Consider the following 19,445-nt stretch of genomic DNA (forward strand, 5'->3'; position numbering starts at 1 on the left):
GGAGTAGAGGTGTATTGAGTGGTGGACTCCTGTCAAAAAAACAAAACAAAGAAACTGTCTTTTGGCAATAGCAACAAATCAAAGCTTGGCAACAAACTTTTTCTTTTAGACAATTTTAATACATCTGCTCCCTCAAATAGTTTACATGTAAGAGAGTACATTTATAAGAATAGTCCATGCAGGGAGATGAGAGATAGGCTGAGAAGCCATGCCTCAGAATTTACAATTAGCACTATGTATGTCTGTTTCCACTTACAGGTGATTAACTAAAGTGGTTACACCATAAGAAAGCTGCAGCCAGTCATATAAGTGAGTGACTGGAAACATGGCTTGCCTTTTATATAGTAGTATGATGTCTCATTTATTAAAGGCATATACTAGTTTCAGCCAATAAGGCTTATTTGGCCTGGTCATGTGATTATCGCACAGATACGTGGCTGATTAATATAGCCATAGCTCTGGTAACTGAACTGTAAAGAACCATACACCTTTGTCATCATCACATGACCAGGACAGACTCAATTTCAATCTAATGACAGCAAGCAGAGATCTTGAAAATAGTGAGGAATTATCGTTTTACAAAGAAGAAACACTGATGTCGGCATAAACTACAAGCAAGCCTGGGGAATTCTACAAGTTCTAATTAAATTGGAGACCCACAGAACAGAGACCACTGGAATAGAGCATCATAGGACTGGTACAACTGCAGTCTCAGGGCTGAATATGCAGCTGCCATCTAGGACAGGGTTGTTCAGAGCATATATCCATAAACTAGTGCACGGCATCACTAGTGCAAATCATCTGTCACCAGTAGGATGATACACACAGTGGTAATTCAAGGGAAGCAGACTACCAGATTATACAGAAACACAGGGGGAGATGATAAGTAGGAGGCTGCAGTGATGATTCTTGCTGGGGAGGGGGAAGCTCAATTTAGGGAGGATTCTCTTACCTTGTCTCATGGCTCTGGGATTGGTTGTCTGATGACATCCAGCTTTCCTCTCCTTGTCATGATCAAGGGGCAGAGTATAAAATGCCCAGCACCTCTTGTCCCCCCAAACAGGCACACAGCAAGAGGACAAATCCAGCTTCTCATGGGATGCGCCTCACTTTCCCACCAAGGTCTCCTGACTTCCCCATCACCTCCATCATTCCCCCCATGGACAGGCTCCATACTTTACACTTCCTCTGGCTCTTCTCAGCTGCCCCGGTCCTGGCAGGTTACCCCATTTGGTGGTAAGAGTTTATTTTCTACCTTCATTTACTTTATTTTAAATGTATCCAGTGCCTATGTTATTTGGTATGGTCTACTTGGCAAGGCTGAGTGTGGCATTTAGCGCGTGCTATCATGCATCATAATTACACTATGAAAAGGTTAACATGGCACTGCAGGAAAACCTCTTGCTCATCTAAATGTGTACGTTATCATGATTCTACTTTCATGCATATTCAGCTCTGCTGCATCAGCACTAAATAGAAAACTATTTAAAAAGTTAGTTGGCAAATCAGCATCATGTCTGCTGCTGAATTCAGAAATTAAATCCTAATACTTCCTTTGCTTGCAGTAGGGTTCCAACTGTCCATACATTTTTAGAGAGCCCGTAAAAATACAGCACTTTTTTCCACTTTCCAGAAAAAAAAAAATATGATGCAATTTTTTATTTTATTTTTAGAGAATGGAGGGGCTTGTACAGGTTATTATTGTTGTAATTATTACTTTACAGATCCGTGCTGTATGCTGATAATATTCATAGTATATTAGTATGTGAGCTATAGACATATATCACTTTTATATTCATTATGGTTTTCCCGTGTGTCCGTAGGACATGTTGATTTTCTGTGATTTTTGGATAAATTGTCCCAAAAAATAAAAATTAAGAAAACTCAGGTTGGCAACCCTGGCTAGTTGTAATTCCCCTAAGTTTTGATGTCGAAGGACTAATTTATTTATACATTTCATTACTAAAGTATACACGCTCTGAAAGACAGGGTATAGTAATAAGACATCTAGATGGATATAGAAATAGTGTCTGACAATATCGGAATATGGAGCCAGCATAGAACACGTAATGATATAAGGTTAATAGTCATATGTATTCATCTTCACACATTACTACATGTTAATATCACATTATGGCACAGTGGAATGTAAAAGTTCATAGTCCTGCCCACAAGCTGTAGTAAATACCAGGAGACTGCTGGGATCACATTGCGTTAATCCTTCTCATAGAAATCTATTAAATCACATTTTTGTATTTTCTGGGATTGTAGAAAACATTTATGATAAAGTTTATATCGTATCAGATTAAATTTTTATGCTAATTATTTTAAATTGCAAAGTTTTGTAACTTTCTAAGGCTCTGTTCACTGTGTTTGTCGCATGCCTATACAGCTCCATACGCCAGGAACCCCAACTTCCCGATGTATGCTTCCAATGGAAGGCTCAGAGTATGAACAAAGCCTAATAAACTTTGGGGCAGATTTATTTAAACTAAAGATGGTGTAAACGCGTGTGATATTCTCATTTTCCACGGACAGAAAACATACCGATTGATTTTAATGTGTTTGGTCACACATCAGACAGTCAGTGGAAAAATCACAGAGACATGCACCACTTTGTTCTGTGATGTGGACCAAACATGCCCATTGAAGCCTATGGGTATGTGAAAAACCTCTGACAAAACATGGATGTCATCTGTGTTCTGTCAATGTTTTTTCACATTGGTAGGAGATGCTCTGGAAATTAATTTCAAGCGGACCAATGTCTGTGGGGACTATGGATGACACACGGTGGGCATAAAAACACGGATTCTTCACAGGTAAAGCACAAATGGATTTTTCACGGATGCCAAACGGACATGGAAATGTGAATGAGGCCGGCTGTCTAGACCTGCACCAGATTTATCACAGTAGATCAGGCCGGATGATATATTTGGTGCAGCGACATAGACACATTTGCCTAACTCTATACCAGCTATTGGTTGGTTTAGTTTGCAAATTGTGGCACAATTTTGACACTAAATGTTGCATATTAGGCCACAGCTTTTCTCGGTGAAACCACATCCCCTTTTCTTGTATGTCACCCTCCCTAAGCTAGGTGAAGAGGATTTCACAAGAACTAGATGCGCCAATCTTTGCCGAGTTTTGGCACAGTTTCACAACAGTGTCTAGGTGCAGTGGCGTGCCTAGGGTGTTTGGCACCCAGGGTGGGTCCTTTCTCTGACATCCCCTCCCCCAGTACTTGACCACATGCCTCTTAGGCCCCTTTCATACGGGCGTGTTTTCCACGTGGGTGCAATACGTGAGGTGAACGCATTGCACCCGCACTGAATCCGGACCCATACATTTCTATGTGGCTGTGCACATGAACGGTGATTTTCACGCATCACTTGTGCGTTGCGTGAAAATCACAGCATGATCTATATTGTGCGTTTTTCACGCAACGCAGGCCCCATAAAAATGAATGGGGCTGCGTGAAAATAGCAAGCATCCGCAAGCAAGTGCGCATGGTTTCTAGGTGACGATCGGGATGGGGTCCCGATCATTATTATTTTCCCTTATAACGTGGTTATAAGGGGAAATAATAGCATTCTGAATACAGAAGACGAGCCCGGCTTTCTTCTTTTTTGAGGACCTGGGAGAAAAGGACATTTGGACATACAAAACTCACCCTACTCGCAGGCAAAATCGCATGATTTACCCGCGACGCTCCCGCATCCTATCCAGGCCCTCACACGCGACGCCCGTGTGAAAGAGGCCTTACATCCAGGGACATCTCCTGTCAAGTAGACCTTCTCTTTCCTCTTCTCCTCCGCCACCATGACAAATTCTTTCAGCCGCATCTTGTTTCTACAGAGTTTGCAACACACAGACACGTTCGATTTTCAGTTTTTCCATCAACCCCCCCGCATCCTGGTGTCCCCACAGTGTCATCCTGCTGCCACCTCCAATACTGTGCCCGTTGTGCCCCCCAATGCTCCAGGTACTATACTGCTGAAAAAATAGTGACCCCCCGTAGACATAATTGGGGTCATTTATCAAACTGGTGTAAAGTAGAACTGGATTTCTAAAAGAGCTGTCAAATATGAAAGGTGGAATCTGATTGGCTGCTATGCGCATCTAAGCCAGTTCTACTTTACACCAGTTTGATAAATTACCCCAAATCTCCCTATAGAGTCCACTAGTAATTTCCCCCTTTTTACTCCTCCCCAGCCTCTTCCTTGGCCCGCCCTGCAAGTCCCTTACGTCATCCACAGGACCGGCCGATATACCGTGCGTGCACAGTGCACCGCCAGCACGGGCATGCGCACTGTGATGCCAATTGTGGGCATGGCATCGCTTCATGTAGTGCGCATGCGCCAGCACAGGCATGAAACCTGTGACTAGAGGGTGGACCAGAAGCAGGAGGACGGCACATGCGCACTACATGTATCGATGCCGTACCCACAATGGGCATCACAGTTAGCATGCTCGCGCTGGCGGTGCACTGCGCACGCGCAGGATATCGGCCGGTCCTGTGGATGATGCAAGGGACTTGCAGGGTGAGCCAAGGAAGAGGCTGGGGAGGAGTAACGTAAAGAGAAGGCAGAGCAGCCTGGGCACTTACACACAGAACACCGCCCCTGGGAACATGCGAGCCCTCATTTTCATATGGATTAAAGTGTGTATTTCCTTCTGGTGAAACTCAGAAGAAAATTATAAAGGTACCATTTGAATCATGGATAGGTGTGCTAGAGAGCCATGTAAGTGGCGTACAATGTCATATTTTGGTGATAGACTCCCTTTAAGAATATGGACTCCGTCCTACTTTAAAATGGATGGCCTTCTCTAAAGTCTTTCTGAAGTTTCAGCAAATATCGCAAGACTTACTTCGTCTCGCCTGTATCACGTATCACTTTGCTTATTGGCATAAATTACTGCATAAAAATACGAACCTGAACTCTGGTCAGTATGATTACAATGATATCAAACACATAATTTTATTTTTTTACGTTTTACTACTTTTTTCAATAAAACCCTTTTTTTAAAAGAAATGTTTTTGCATTGCCACTTCCCAAGACCCATAACTTTTTTATTTTTCTTTATATGGAGTTGTGTGAGAGCTTGATTTTTGGACGACATAAATGGTGCTTTTTGATTGCTTTTTATTAAGTTTTTTCGGTAGCAACTAAGAATAGATTAGCAATTCTGTCCTTTTTTTTTATTTTTTACAGCGTTCACCGTAGGGGATAATTTACATGACATTTATGTAGTCCGGGTCGTTACGGACGTGGTAATACCAAACATATGGGGAAGATTTTTTTTGCAATTTGTTTTCATTGAAAAGAGTATTTTCAATGGGAAAAAAGCTTTATTTTTGTTTTATGGGATTTTTTTATTGAATAAATGAGTTTCTTTTTTTTACCACTTAATAGTCCCACAAGGGGACTATAACAGACTGCTTTTTGGCTATTCTGACATTGACCAGCAGGCTGCGCCAGATAGGCACAGCCTGCTGGAAATTACTCAAGGCTGGTCTGAGGCCTATATCAGACCTCAGTTAGCCTTCACACACATCGGCAACCCGCAATCGCATTTGCGGTCCGCTCCCTGTCAGCACTTAACATGCGGTGGGAGCCATTGCCCGCGGCATGTTAAGTGCTAAACAGCCCGGATCGGCACTCCTGCCGATCCGGGCTGTTAGAGCAGGGCCACGGGTGGGTCTCATGTGAGAGCCGGGTCCGCATGCAGCGCTTAGACTGGGCTCAGCCTAAGGCCTCTTAGTGACCGCTGTAAAAAGGCGTATAGGTGGTCACTAAGGGGTTAATAAATTCCCCTAGAAGCCTATTAGAAAGTAGTAGAACTTTTCTCTATCCGGGCTTGTTCAAACAGCAGTTTATGGTGCTGGAATTTTGGCACAGACCGGCTGCGTGGTTTCTGCCTCACATTGTTTGCAATGGGAACGGGGCATAGCTATAGGGTGTGCAGTCGCTACTGGGCCCAAAGACCCTTGAGCCACATAAGAAGACACCAGTATTATAGAAAATGCATGCAGGTTAAGTTGCATCTCTGCGTTTCAATTTTTGCCTCAGGCAGCATGAAGGCTATGTGCTTCCCTGCCCCTGGCCACAAAGTACTGGGGGGCCCAAACTGAACTCTTGCATCAGGGCCCATAGCTACGCCCCTGGATGGGAGACAGTACAGCAGTTCACACAGCCAGCGATTTAAAGCCTCGGCCATGCCAAGAAGAGATATGTCCCTTATTGGTGTGGTGTTTGGACAGATGCTGCTTGAAGCCACCGTGGGTGACCACTCACAGTTTACCTCAATGGGGCTAAGCCACGAGCAGGTCCACTGTGTGAATGTACCCTACAAAAAGTTTTCATAAAGTATCCAAGGAACATGCAACTTAGGCAAATGAAGGGCATGTGTACATTTTCTATATGATTACAATGTGTACACTACAGAGACTCCATATGTCAGAGTGTGATCTAGTGAGGTGTAATAAGATACAGATCTATCCCCTCAGATAGGGATAACATCCAAATTATGTTCTAAGACTCCTCCTGCAATAAGTTGTAATTTGAAAACGATTATATTTAATTGGTTCAAGCATTCAATATCCCTTAAAATACATACAGATGTAGCAGAGCTGGTTTTCTTAGTGCAGGAGAAGAAAGTTAGCACAATACTTCGCAAGATCACCTTTTGTTACTTTCAACAGAACTCCTACATTGTATTACTTAAGTCATCACAGTGGACAGAAAAAACAGTTCAATGACCAACTCAGGTCAGCTACATTTGCATTGTAAGGGCTCATTGAGACAACAGAGTCGTGTTTTGCAGTCCGTAAATTGCGGATCTGCAAAACACGTATGCCGTCCATGTGCGTTGCGCAACGGAATGGGAGTCCCATTATAGTAATGCCTATTCTTGTCAGCAATCTTTTTTGCGGGGCCACTGAACGGAGCATCGGATGTGCTGTCTGCATCTTTTGCTGACCCATTCATACAGGTGTGTGAAGGAGCCCTAAGGAAGAAGAAAACACAAGTGTGTTGGCTACAATAAAGAAGAGAGGAGATTATGAAAAGAGTAAAAAAAACATGAATAATATTTCTTTATAACCTGGTAGGATACATAGATAGTGGTGGTTACAGTGCAGCAGGAAGATGAAGAACAGGCCACGGAGCAATGGAGACTGAGCCCAGTGGTTGGGACCAGGTAAGTATGATCGCCACTCTGAGAAGTCTGTTATAGTCTTGGATAACCACTATAAGCTTATAGGGCAGTGATGGCGAACCTATGGCACGGGTGCCAGAGGCGGCACTCAGAGCCCTCTCTGTGGGCACCTGCACTGTGAAAAAAGTCTATGGTGTACCTTAGACTTTTCCTATGAACAGCACAGGCAGGGCACTGACTGTAGGCAGGCTATTGTAGCTACATGATAAAGTACATAAAGATATACTATATTGGACTGTAGTATTCAGGTTACATTGCCGTGTTGGCACTTTACGATAAATAAGTGGGTTTTGGTTTGCAGTTTGGGCACTCGGTCTCTAAAAGGTTCGCCATCACTGTTATAGGGTTTCTGTCACATGAAAAATGGGTATTAAGCTGGCTGACATTAGCGATGTGCTAATGTCAGCTGAACATAACTATATTAGTGCCATCTCACTGCTTAAAGCCTTTATTGAGAAAAACAAACTTTAATAATATGCTAATTAGCATCTAGGAGCGGGGGGGGGGGGGGGGGGGGGGGAACCTGCTCCTAGAGGCTCCGTTCTCCCACCTCTTTTCACGCCCTTCTTCTCTTGATTGACGGAGCCAGGCAGCACTGCTCTCCTCTCGCTGGCCGTGTCTGCTAAGAAAATCTTGTGCCTGCGCTGTCCCGTTTAGTATTCGGCCCAGGCGCAGTGAGGGAAAGACGCTCGGCTGCGCTAAATACTTCTCAGTGAGGAAGCCGGCTGCTGGAGAACGTCCTTCCCTCACTGTGCCTGCGCCAAATACTGAACGAGACGGAGCAGGCACGAGATTTTCACAGTAGACACGGCCAGCGGGAGGAGAGCAGTGCTGCCTGGCTCCGTCAATCAAGAGAAGAAGGGCGTGCAAACGGAGCCTCTAGGTCTAGGAGCAGGTGCAACGCCCCCCCCCCCCCCCCCCGCTCCTAGAGGGTAATTAGCATATTATAAAAGTTTGTTTTTCCTCAATAAAGGCTTCAGGCAGTGACATGGCACTAATATAGTTATGTTCAGCTGACATTAGCACATCGCTAATGTCAGCCAGCTGAATACCCATTTTTCAGGTGACCGAAACCCATTTGTCTAAAGTTGATCAAGACGGGTGTTTTCAACGAAAACAGTCATTTGAAATTTAACTATGAGCAATCGTTTTAGCCGACTGATCACAGACCATCTTCATCGGAAAAGAAGTCGGTCATATTTAATATTTTTGTCCAATAGTTGGAAGAATGATCATTTGTTTAAAGAAAACTCATTTGTGGGCAAAAGATCTTTCTTTGAAAGAATGTTCCCAAAAAGATCTTTCGTCAATCACTGTGATTTCATTAAACATGTTAGGCCTAGTTATGGACTAAAATGTGTATGGCCGTGTCTGCGAACAGATTGTTCATCAGATAATTGTTTCTTCATCTTCAATCTCATGTGCATGGCCATTTTTACCCACTAGCCCATTTCCATAACTCTGCTTAGGATAGGTCATCAATGTTTTTGATGTTTCTGATCCTTGCCTCTGTTCTGCAAAAGATAAGACATGTCCTATCTTCGGCCATATCTTGCAAATCACAGACCCATTCAAGTCAATGTCTGCATCCACACCACAGAGTACACATGGCCGGTGATCATATATTGTGGATCCACCGTTTGCGGTCTGCAATATGCATATGGAGCCCTTATGGTCATGTGAATGGGGCCTTAAGATGCATAGTATGTGCTTTTGCTCCATACATCCCAGTGCTTCCAAGACTGTGGGTAAGAGTAGCTATAAAAGTGGCATTAATTAGGTTAATCATCTCATTAAGGGCTCATTCAGACGGCCGTATGCTGTCCGCAAAAATGCGGATCAGTTTTTTTTGGCGGACAGTTCTGCATGTCCGCAAAAAAAAACCGGATAGCATTCAGTATTTTTGCGGACATTTAGGCCTCTTTCACATGGGCGTTGCGGGAAAAGGTGTGGGTGCGTTGCGGGAACATGCGCGATTTTTCCGCGCGAGTGCAAAACATTGTAATGCGTTTTGCACGCGCGTGAGAAAAATCGGCATGTTTGGTACCCAAAATTTACCCCTCCAGCGCTATTGTACCATGCATTCTGTATTCAGAATGCTATTATTTTCCCTTATAACCATGTTATAAGGGAAAATAATAATGATCAGGTCTCCATCCCGATCTCCTCCAAGCATCCGCGGTGCGATTTTCACGCAACCCCAATCATTTCTATGAAAAACGCACAAAGAGGAGCATGCTGCGATTTTCACGCAACGCACAAGTGATGTGAGAAAATCACCGCTCGTGTGCACAGGCCCATAGAAATGAATGGGTCAGGATTCAGTGCGGCTGCAATGCGTTCAACTGAAGCATCGCATTCGCGCGGAATACTCGCCCGTGTGAAAGGGGCCTTAGACTTCAATGGGGCCATGTCCTGATTTTCAATGACAAGTATAGGATATTTAATTTGTTTTGGGGAGCCGTGGAATGGAAAAGGGCCCCATAGAATTGAATGGGTCAGCATCTAATCTGCAAAAAAACAGATCCACATTTTTGAGGACAGCATACGGCCGTCTGAATGAGCCCTAATATGCGGCTGGGAGGGAGATTTCTAATGCTCCGTCACTATCAATTTAGTAGCCATGAGCAGAAAAGCCACAGCCTTCCTGACCTGAGGGGGAAGATTTTTAATTCCAGCTGAGGTGAAGGTGCAATAGATTGGTAATGGAGGATATAATGTGAAAAGTCGCTGTCCACATTTCTGCTTAATTTTGTACGGTGCTGTAATACCGCTGCCATAGAGGTACATGAGGCCTCTCCTGCGTTAAGGACATGCTGCATCGCCATATGTATCTCTGTATACACAGCCTGTGCAGGCCAGTATTAAAGACATCCTGCATCGCCATATGTATCTCTGTATACACAGTCTGTGCAGGCCAGTATTAAGGACATGCTGCATCGCCATATGTATCTCTGTATACAGTCTGTGCAGGCCAGTATTAAGGACATGCTGCATCGCCATATGTATCTCTGTATACAGTCTGTGCAGGTCAGTATTAAGGACATGCTGCATCGCCATATGTATCTCTGTATACAGAGCCTGTGCAGGCCAGTATTAAAGACATGCTGCATCGCCATATGTATCTCTGTATACACAGCCTGTGCAGGTCAGTACTAAGGGAGCCACACGGACTCTGCCTGTGTACTGCCATACAAGCTCCGTGCATAGGACTCCGTGCATCTGAGGGTACACTGTATAAGCTGTAGCTATGTGAAAATAGAATATGGCCTATACAGATTTTGCCTCTGTAAATCAAAGTGATTACATACATTGGCCGCAAGCAGACAGTTTGATTATGGTTGAGTAATTAAAACTAGCATAACTTGCCTATTTACATCAGACTGGTTTCCCCCTTTAAATACCATACATTAAACTAAATGTTAAGCCTGTATTAGACCTGCAGATTTTGCAGGCGTTACTTCCCGACAATCGCCTGCTCGTAAGTGGAGGAGACCGCTGCTATTACATGCAGCGATCTCCTCCACAGTAAGGGGAGGAGAGATGGCCAATGCCATCGCTCCTCCCCATACTGATTAGTTGTTTGCCAGCATTAGATCGTGATTAGACAGCATGATCTGCTTGCTTGTTCACCGGGTAATCGCTGGCAGAATTACACTGCAAGATGAATGCTAACAAGCATTACTAGGAACGCTCGTTGGCGATAATCTGACCGACTATCTGCCAGTCTAATACAGCCTTTATACTACAACTGTGTGGGCACAAATATGCCAGAAATTTGGATTTCAGAACTATTATTATTCATTATTAAAGCGCCATTCATTCCATAGCGCTGTACATATGAGAAGAGGTACACATACATAATACAGACAATTGCACTGAAGCATAAACAAGAGGAGTTACAGACTGGTACAGAAGGAGAGAGGGCCCTGCCCGTGTGGGCTTACAATCTACAACTATGAATGAGCCTTGAAAACAAGCAGCACCACGTGGTAACATGCTTTCCCTTTTTCCACTTACATTGTCACAGTTGGCACTGGTCTTATGACATGTAGCTTGTACAATACTTATTATCACTAAGGCAAAAACACTGGATAAATCACTTTAAGACTCATCCACATCACCGCCACCATCTATTATAGGAGCAGAAGAATGGAAATAACAGAAGTGACGGATGGCACATATCTGACAAAAAAGGAACCCCAACAGATCCCACTGACTATAATGGCATTCTTTCGGTTTCTGTTGTGGAGAACATTTTTTTTAGCAGAGAAAATAAGTCTTGGATGCAGGACTTTTCTATCTGATATTTTTGAGGCACTCTGTGATGGATCCTCCAATGCAGATGTGAACATACCCTTAGGGTCCATGCACACGTCCGCAAAATGGCTGTGCATCCGTTCCGCAATTTTGCGGAACAGGTCCGGACCCATTCATTTTCAATGGGGCCGGAATGTGTTTTCGTTCCGCCAAAAAATAGAACATGTCCTATTCTTGTCTGCGATTGCGGCTAAGAAAAGGCATTTTCTAGGAGAGTGTCGGAGATGTGCGGTCCGCAAAATGCGGAACGCACATTGCCGGTGTCTGTGTTTTGCGGATCCGCAAAACACATACGGACGTGTGAATGGACCCCAACACTTCACATATCCAGCAGCTACATGTTTACTAATGGTGTCTTATTGATCTCTTGGAGGCATCTCAGTTTGCCGGCAGAACTGATACATTTGCCGTCGGTGAATGTTTTACGTGTGGATTATGTAGCCATGGAGGCCATGTTACAATAAAGTTGCAATGAATCTTTTCACCAGTATCTCAAACATTTAGGCAATTTATGAGGCATGACTACAAGCGCCATGCTGGATAGATGTTATCAACTCCAGAAGGATTACCCCAGCTGCATGAAGTAGGATGGGTTACCAATAGGTAATATCCGGGGCATCCTAATCCTTTTTATTGTTCAGGGATTAGGCTGTAGGATGATAAGTATTGTCTAGCAAGGCTCTGTCTGGTGGGATGCATTGAGGATATGGGGGTCTTAAGCCCTTTGTAATGAAGTCTCCCCGAGGAACAGTGGAGGAGGATCGCTTATGCATGTAGTATGTCCGGCTATTAGTATCTAAGAAAGGGTTGGGGGGTACATAAATCCTCAAAATCTCCAAGTTACATTGTTATCGGGAGGCTAGAAATGGTTCTTTTTGTGATTTGATTATAAAATATCTCTCAGAGAAGAGTCTAAGAACAATTGTATTGGATACAAGGCTTATCAGGAGTAGCTGAACCAGGGAGAATTAGGTTTGGACACGAGTATTAGCATAATGAGATAAGAATACCAAATTGGAGGAGTTTGCTCATTCTATACCTTTACCACCATCAAGATGGATTCCAAAAGGAACAGAACTTTGTAGCTTGAATAAAACTTGTATACAATAAAGCCTTGTAGAAAATGGATGCGAGGTGGTAAGAAGAATATGGTCACTTGACTGATTGAGACTCCATATTCTAGCAATGTCTCACAAGAAGAATGATTTTGAGAGGCTTGTCCGTAGATTTATCAAAATTAGTGAAATGAAATACTGGAACTTTGCCCATAACAAGCAGCTTTGATGGTTCCAAGGTTATACAAAAAATGAGATCTTCAACCTGATTGACCTGACCTTTCTGCACACTTAAGTGATTATTTGTATTGCTTTTCCAACCATAGGTCTCTAGCCCTGGGGCAGCAGTACAGCTCTCTGGCATCACAGCCCCTTCTCTGTGGATCTATACCAGGTCTGGTACCTAAGCAAATGCGATTCTGCCGAAATTACATTGAAATCATGCCTAGTGTGGCAGAAGGAGTGAAATTGGGTATCCAAGAATGCCAGCATCAATTCAGGGGCAGGAGATGGAACTGTACCACTATTCATGACAGCCTCGCCATCTTTGGACCAGTGCTCGATAAAGGTACTGCCTGATACACTACAACCAGCATACCATAAAATCAATGGCACAAAAAGTCTTCTACATTTTATCAGCAACCTTTACTAAAGAAATGGGACTGCGGAATATTAATGTCAAACTGATCTATAGAAATGGTGATAGAGCATCATTTAGTATCAAGACAACACCACCTAGAACCACATAAAGTATCTTAATGAGAATCTAGAACAACTGAACAGATATCTACAGGTGAAACTCGAAAAATTAGAACATCGTGCAAAAGTCCATTTATTTCAGTAATGCAAATTAAAAGGAATTGCATGAATGCAGCTTAAAATTTGAATTTTGTGAAAAGGTTCAATATTTTAGGCTCAAAGTGTCACACTCTAGTCAGCTAATTAATCCATACCCCCTGAGCAAAGGGCACCTCCAAATTGTGACTTTGGGGTTTCATAAGCTATAAATCATCCAAATTATAACAAATAAAGGCTATAAATATATCTCGCTTTGCATGTAATGAGTCTATTACATATGTTAGTTTCACTTTTTAAGTTGCATTACTGAAATAAATGAACTTTGCACAATATTCTAATTTTTCGAGTTTCACCTGTATAGTAGAACAACTATAAGGCATCTACATTATCTATGGGGCACCTAAATACTGAGCTCCAGATGACGCATGCAAATACCTAGATCCTTTGTAGTTATATCCACAGCAGAGTTGGGTTTCTAAAAGAATGTTATACAACAGTAACCAGGGCCAGATCTGAGTTGCAACACTTTGGTGGGGACGCCCTTACAGATCCAGGAGGGAAATTTAGAGTTATGCTGCTCAAATAACAGTTCCCTGTAGTGCCCAAATACCACTATAATACACCCATACAGTGCTAGGCTAATGCCATACAGAGTCATAATATAACAGTGACTAACAATGCTGAAATAATAGTACAATATAGCGTAAAGTATACTGCTATACTCTGTCATGTGACAAGTTTGCAAGATGTGGCTAAGGAGAATATCTAGAGCAGACCCCAGAGCTATTGCCCGTGCTGTAAATCATTAAATTGCCAGTTCTAAGACTATGTATTTAAGGAAGTATTTTAGGGGTTCACGTGCATTTTTGTATTTTATTTTTGCTCCCATTCATTTGACTTGACTTCCATTTTCTGCCTGATTTGACTATCACCACAGTGAATTGTAGGAAAATATACCGGGAGCCATCCCAGTGGCAGGGAGATGAGCAAGTTCCCAGAGATGACAAGAGCCCGTGCAGGTTCAGCTCTCACACAGGCTCCCGGCTCAGTAACACTAAGTGAATGAGTGAAATGAGCTTAGTGCAGGATGAAAGGGGTTTAAACCTCCTCCCCACTGTGAGGCTGAGAGGGGCTCTGAGCCCAGCAGGACTCCACGACTATTCACACGCCCTTTCACTGCTCCCCTCCCAGACAGAAAGGGGTCTCCACAAGCAGGGGACAGTGCACAGTCTGCACACAGTTGCCTGTTGCTACGAAATGGCAGGGAAATGGCAGTCTGGTCACACGCAGGTCCCATAGACGTCCATCATTATATCTCTAATACACTGTGACACCAGCACACAAAGGGGAATTGAGTATCTCAGCAGGTAACTGGCTGCACTGGGATGAGGAGGGAGAAGTTTTTAATAAGAGGCTTAATCCCTCCTCTCCATCATGCAGAGATCTCTACCCTGTGCTCTCCTGTATTCTTCTTCATGCATGTCTCTCTTGTATCCGTACATACTGCAATTTTAAAACTGTGGTTCTTCTTTTTTGTGCATCTAATCTTAGGTTCTTCCTTGTACTTCAGTAGAGGGTGATGCAATGAAGAGTAAAACACATACACATAGATTTAAGAATATATACTTTAGTCACTAAGTGGACCTTTACAACTGTGTTGTAGAAACTTCTACCAGTTGGTAACCAACTCCATCCATGATTGATGACACAGAATGGTCTCCTATAAAGATGCTGTATGTGTGTTCCATTCCTATTCTTTGTCTTCTCCAGCCACTCGGGAGTCCGCCTTTGTTCATGCTATCGCTTCTGCCGGTGTGGCCTTTGCTGTGACCCGCTCCTGTGCAGAAGGCAGCTCAACCATCTGCGGTTGTGATTCCCACCATAAAGGCTCATCAGGAGAGGGCTGGAAGTGGGGAGGTTGCAGTGAAGACGCAGACTTTGGTGTCCTGGTGTCTCGGGAGTTTGCAGATGCCAGAGAGAATCGGCCAGATGCCAGATCAGCCATGAATAGGCATAACAACGAGGCAGGACGAGCGGTGAGCTTACAACACTAAATGAGACTAAAAAACTAAAAACTAAACTTTAATCTCTGCCCATGAAATATCACCCAACAACAAACCTCTCTGTAATTGGATGCTATGGAGAACAATTTCAAATCCTGTTATAGACATGGCTATATTGTCTCTGACACTGTTTTGATTCATAAGGACCAATAGACAGATTTGGTTTTTGAACCAGTGATGGGAGAGGATTCCCTAAAGGGGGTTTTCCCCACAAACAGCATTTATCACCTGTGCAAAAGGAAAGGTGAAAAATTTATGATCACTGGAGGTCTGACCATTGGGACCCACACTAGTTATAAAAGCCTGGTCTCAAAGTCTTCTGTGTGAATGTAGCAGTTATGCGCATGTGTGACCATCTCTCCATTTACACAGGGGACTGACGTCCTCACGATTGCCAGGGGTGTCCCTGCGGTCAGACGCTCGGCAACCACACTTTAGTCATCTATCCCGTTGATACGGGTTGTGGAGACCCCTTTAAAGTATGTCCAACTATGCAACCAATTTTAGCGTTTTTAGTGCTCCAGGAAATGTAAAATAAAACAACTTTCCAAATAGTATTAATGAGACAGAAAATATTTTTTGTCTGCCCCCCATGTGTTATTGTACTGGCATACATAACCATTTATTTAACCAGTTCAAGACAGGACCATTTACCCCCCCCCCCCCCCCTACTGACCAGGCACATTTCCAGTTTTTTTCAGTACATGCGTTAATTGTGGACAGGAAGTCAGTTTCTCTATTCATCCATTTGAGAGCCTGGATGTAAGTCTCATAGGAATAAATAGAAAAACTGACTTCCTGTAAACATGGCAGACATTGTGGGATCCAGTCTCATCGGGGGGGTCACATCATCCAACTGCCAAAAGTAACGGAGGCAGTAAATTGATATTTTAGTAACCTCTCGCGGACGGCGCGTTGACTATAAACGTCCTGATGGTCCACAATTGCAGAGTTAGCTGGGGTATAAAGGGGAAGGGAGACTTTTTTCTGTGTGCAAATACATTGGTTTGTGTCTACATCTCCTATACAGATCTATGTATTTTTGTATAATCTGATCCTGCGGTGAGTCTATCTATTGCTTCCTGAAAACCTACAAACTTTACTTTCGCAAGAATCAGGGAACAGATTGAAGGGAATATGACTGCAAGATCAGACTACACAGAGTTTCTTTGTTAATCGGAACGGCACATGGATCTGCATAGAACATAGCAGACACAACACTAGATTATTATTATTTTTTTGGAAAGTTGCTTCATTCATTTCGATACCTTGGAGCAAAACAAAATATGATGTTTTTTAAAAGTGTATACTGTATGTCCTTTAAACTGATTCATTTATGTATATTTTTTTTCACAACTTTCACTTCACTGAGTTTAGTATTCAATATTTTTTTCCCTCCTTAGACAATCTTGGATCACATGCACCTCAAATGTAAATGTCATGGTCTTTCTGGGAGCTGTGAGGTGAAGACTTGTTGGTGGTCCCAGCCTGATTTCCGAGCTATTGGTGATCATTTAAAAGATAAATATGACAGCGCCTCTGAGATGTCAGTGGAGAAACACAGAGAATCCCGTGGATGGGTAGAGACCCTCAGGGCCAAATATTCACTATTTAAACCCCCCACTGAGAGGGACCTGGTGTACTATGAAACATCCCCTAATTTCTGTGAGCCCAACCCAGAGACTGGCTCATTTGGAACTCGGGGACGTTCCTGCAATGTGACTTCCCACGGGATAGACGGCTGCGACTTATTGTGCTGTGGAAGAGGCCACAACACCCGAACAGAAAAACGCAAGGAGAAGTGCCATTGCATTTTTCACTGGTGCTGCTATGTGAGCTGCCAGGAGTGTGTGAGGATCTATGATGTCCACACCTGCAAATGACACAGGTACTGGGCTCCATTACTGAAACGCCATACAAAATCACTGTCAAGAAGGAAATTTGCATTGGCTCTGTCCAAAAATATGTCAGACTCCCTGACTGAAACCCTGCGGACCCTATTATAGTCCGTTTCACTCAAGTGCTGGATATGGTATTTCCATTATTTTCATTGTTCTGCACCTAATTCAGTATAACACACCAAAGCTCCAATTTCAGACATTTAAAAAGTTATATGGGATTGGAAAAACACAGCAGCCTTTTTCCCAAAAATTATGCCATTCTTGTCTATGGCTGTGTCTGGCACTGCGCCTCAACCCCATGCAAGAGAATGAACTGCATTATGTGATATAGTCAATGAAAGACACAGGCACCATTTATGGAAAAATCAGCCATTTTCTCCTAATACCATACAATCCTTTTAACCCCTAAAACACTGGCTGTTCTATAGTAAACAGACAGTTCAAGGCTAAGCAGTAGCTTAATGTAATATCCACCTAAAGCCTCGTGCACACCTCAGTTTTGTACAGAGCTGCTATAGAGGTGCATGAGGCCTCCAATATCCCTCGAATTTCACAGAGGATTTTTTTTGTGACACAGAAAGAAATGTTGGCATGTTCTATCAGATTCCATATGTACAGACATATTCTCCCCCGAAGCATTGCTTCTAGGGAAAATATATTTGCACATACGTAGCCCTGCACGTCACCACTCACTTACCTTGAAGTGATCCTAGAAAATATCTTTATCATGCACATCCAAAATCGCTTTAAAAATTCTGCAGCCAGCTGCCATCTGTCAACACTGCATAAGAAAATAGTTATATAGTTTGACAACCTGAGCCTTGGTTTTTCTGATACAGAGCTCCAAATCCACTTATAAGCTACCAGTAGAGAAGTTTATGCATACTAAAATACATATACGGTATATATATATTATAATAATAATGATAATTAAAGGGAATTGGTCACTAGGAAATTAATTGTCAATAGGATTGTCTGAGAATAAAGAATCTTGGACATGCCCTTGTACGATCATGAATGAAAAAAAAAAAAAAACACTATACTTATCTCTTTCTCCATGCCGTTGGTCTGGTCCTATCTTGAGGATAGGTTATCAGTATAAAACCCCTTCACAACCCCTTTAAGGCTACTTTCACACTAGCGTTCGGGTGTCCGCTTGTGAGCTCCGTTTGAAGGGGCTCACAAGCAGCCCCGAACGGCATCCGTCCAGCACTAATGCATTCTGAGTGGACGCGGATCCGCTCAGAATGCATCAGTCTGGCAGCGTTCAGCCTCCACTCCGCTCAGCAGGCGAACACTTGAACGCTGTGCTCGGCTATCTCCGGAACTCCCATAGAAATAAATGTAGCGGCCGTGCAAGTCTGATCGTTCATTTCAGGAGGGCTGCAAGGGGTACGGGGCCCCTGTACTTGTGATCAGTGGGGGTCACAGCAGTAGGACCCCCACCGAACTAATAGTTTTCCCCTTTCCTGTGGATGGGGGATAACATCAAACAACTGGAATACCCCTTTAAGAGCACAAGCCTAAGCCGATCTCTTGATCCTCCTATTTCCAGTGCCAGATCCTCCCACCCCTTCTTGATTGATAGGGACTGGTAAACTTTGCAACAACCTGGCCCTATCAATCAAGGAAAGAGGAGCTGGTAGAGAAAAGAGGAGGAGGAAAGGTGCACAGAGTGCCTTGGGCCGTCTTTGGTGAACTTAGCTGCTCATTTGCATGTGGATTAAAACTAATAATAATAATGATACAGTATGAAGTTATACCTCCTCTAGTAGTGGTCTCAGGCAGCCAGAACGTTTTTTGTTGTTTTAAGGTAATGTCCATGCATGGAAATTTAAAGCTCTGTATCATAAAAACAGAGCTCCTGCTTCTATAAAGATGTATCAAGAAATGAATCAGCACCTAATTGGTCCTGGAAATGGCTCCCATACCTGTGTATGAAATAAGCCATTGTTCTCTTCTGTCCACAGACACCCGAAAACATGAGTCACTATGGTCACGACAGTCTGTTACCAGAATCGTCAGGTTTATTGGGCATCTCTGTTGGAATCCTGGATTGATGAGAGAAGCAATCTTACCTACCTGGAGCT

The 19,445-nt window shown here is 43.3% G+C and overlaps 1 protein-coding gene across 1 annotated transcript; it reads left to right on the forward strand.

The window, feature by feature from the left end:
• Positions 1-1,159: 1,159 nt before the first annotated feature.
• Positions 1,160-17,337, forward strand: WNT3 (Wnt family member 3). Its single transcript, XM_044298227.1, has 4 exons — positions 1,160-1,236; positions 12,920-13,161; positions 15,162-15,427; positions 16,858-17,337. Exons 1-4 carry the CDS (start codon positions 1,160-1,162, stop codon positions 17,335-17,337), a joined length of 1,065 nt encoding a protein of 354 aa, XP_044154162.1.
• The last annotated feature ends 2,108 nt before the right edge of the window (positions 17,338-19,445 follow it).

Source organism: Bufo gargarizans, chromosome 6, assembly GCF_014858855.1.
Source record: "Bufo gargarizans isolate SCDJY-AF-19 chromosome 6, ASM1485885v1, whole genome shotgun sequence".
Taxonomy (NCBI): domain Eukaryota; kingdom Metazoa; phylum Chordata; class Amphibia; order Anura; family Bufonidae; genus Bufo; species Bufo gargarizans.

Bases quoted from the DNA above. Each gene is read 5' to 3' on its own strand.
- WNT3 (XM_044298227.1), top strand. From the start codon at position 1,160: ATGGACAGGCTCCATACTTTACACTTCCTCTGGCTCTTCTCAGCTGCC. The intron at 1,237-12,919 runs GTAAGAGTTTAT...TTCCAACCATAG, and splicing joins GCAGGTTACCCCATTTGGTG to GTCTCTAGCCCTGGGGCAGC. The intron at 15,428-16,857 runs GTGAGCTTACAA...TTCCCTCCTTAG, and splicing joins ACAACGAGGCAGGACGAGCG to ACAATCTTGGATCACATGCA.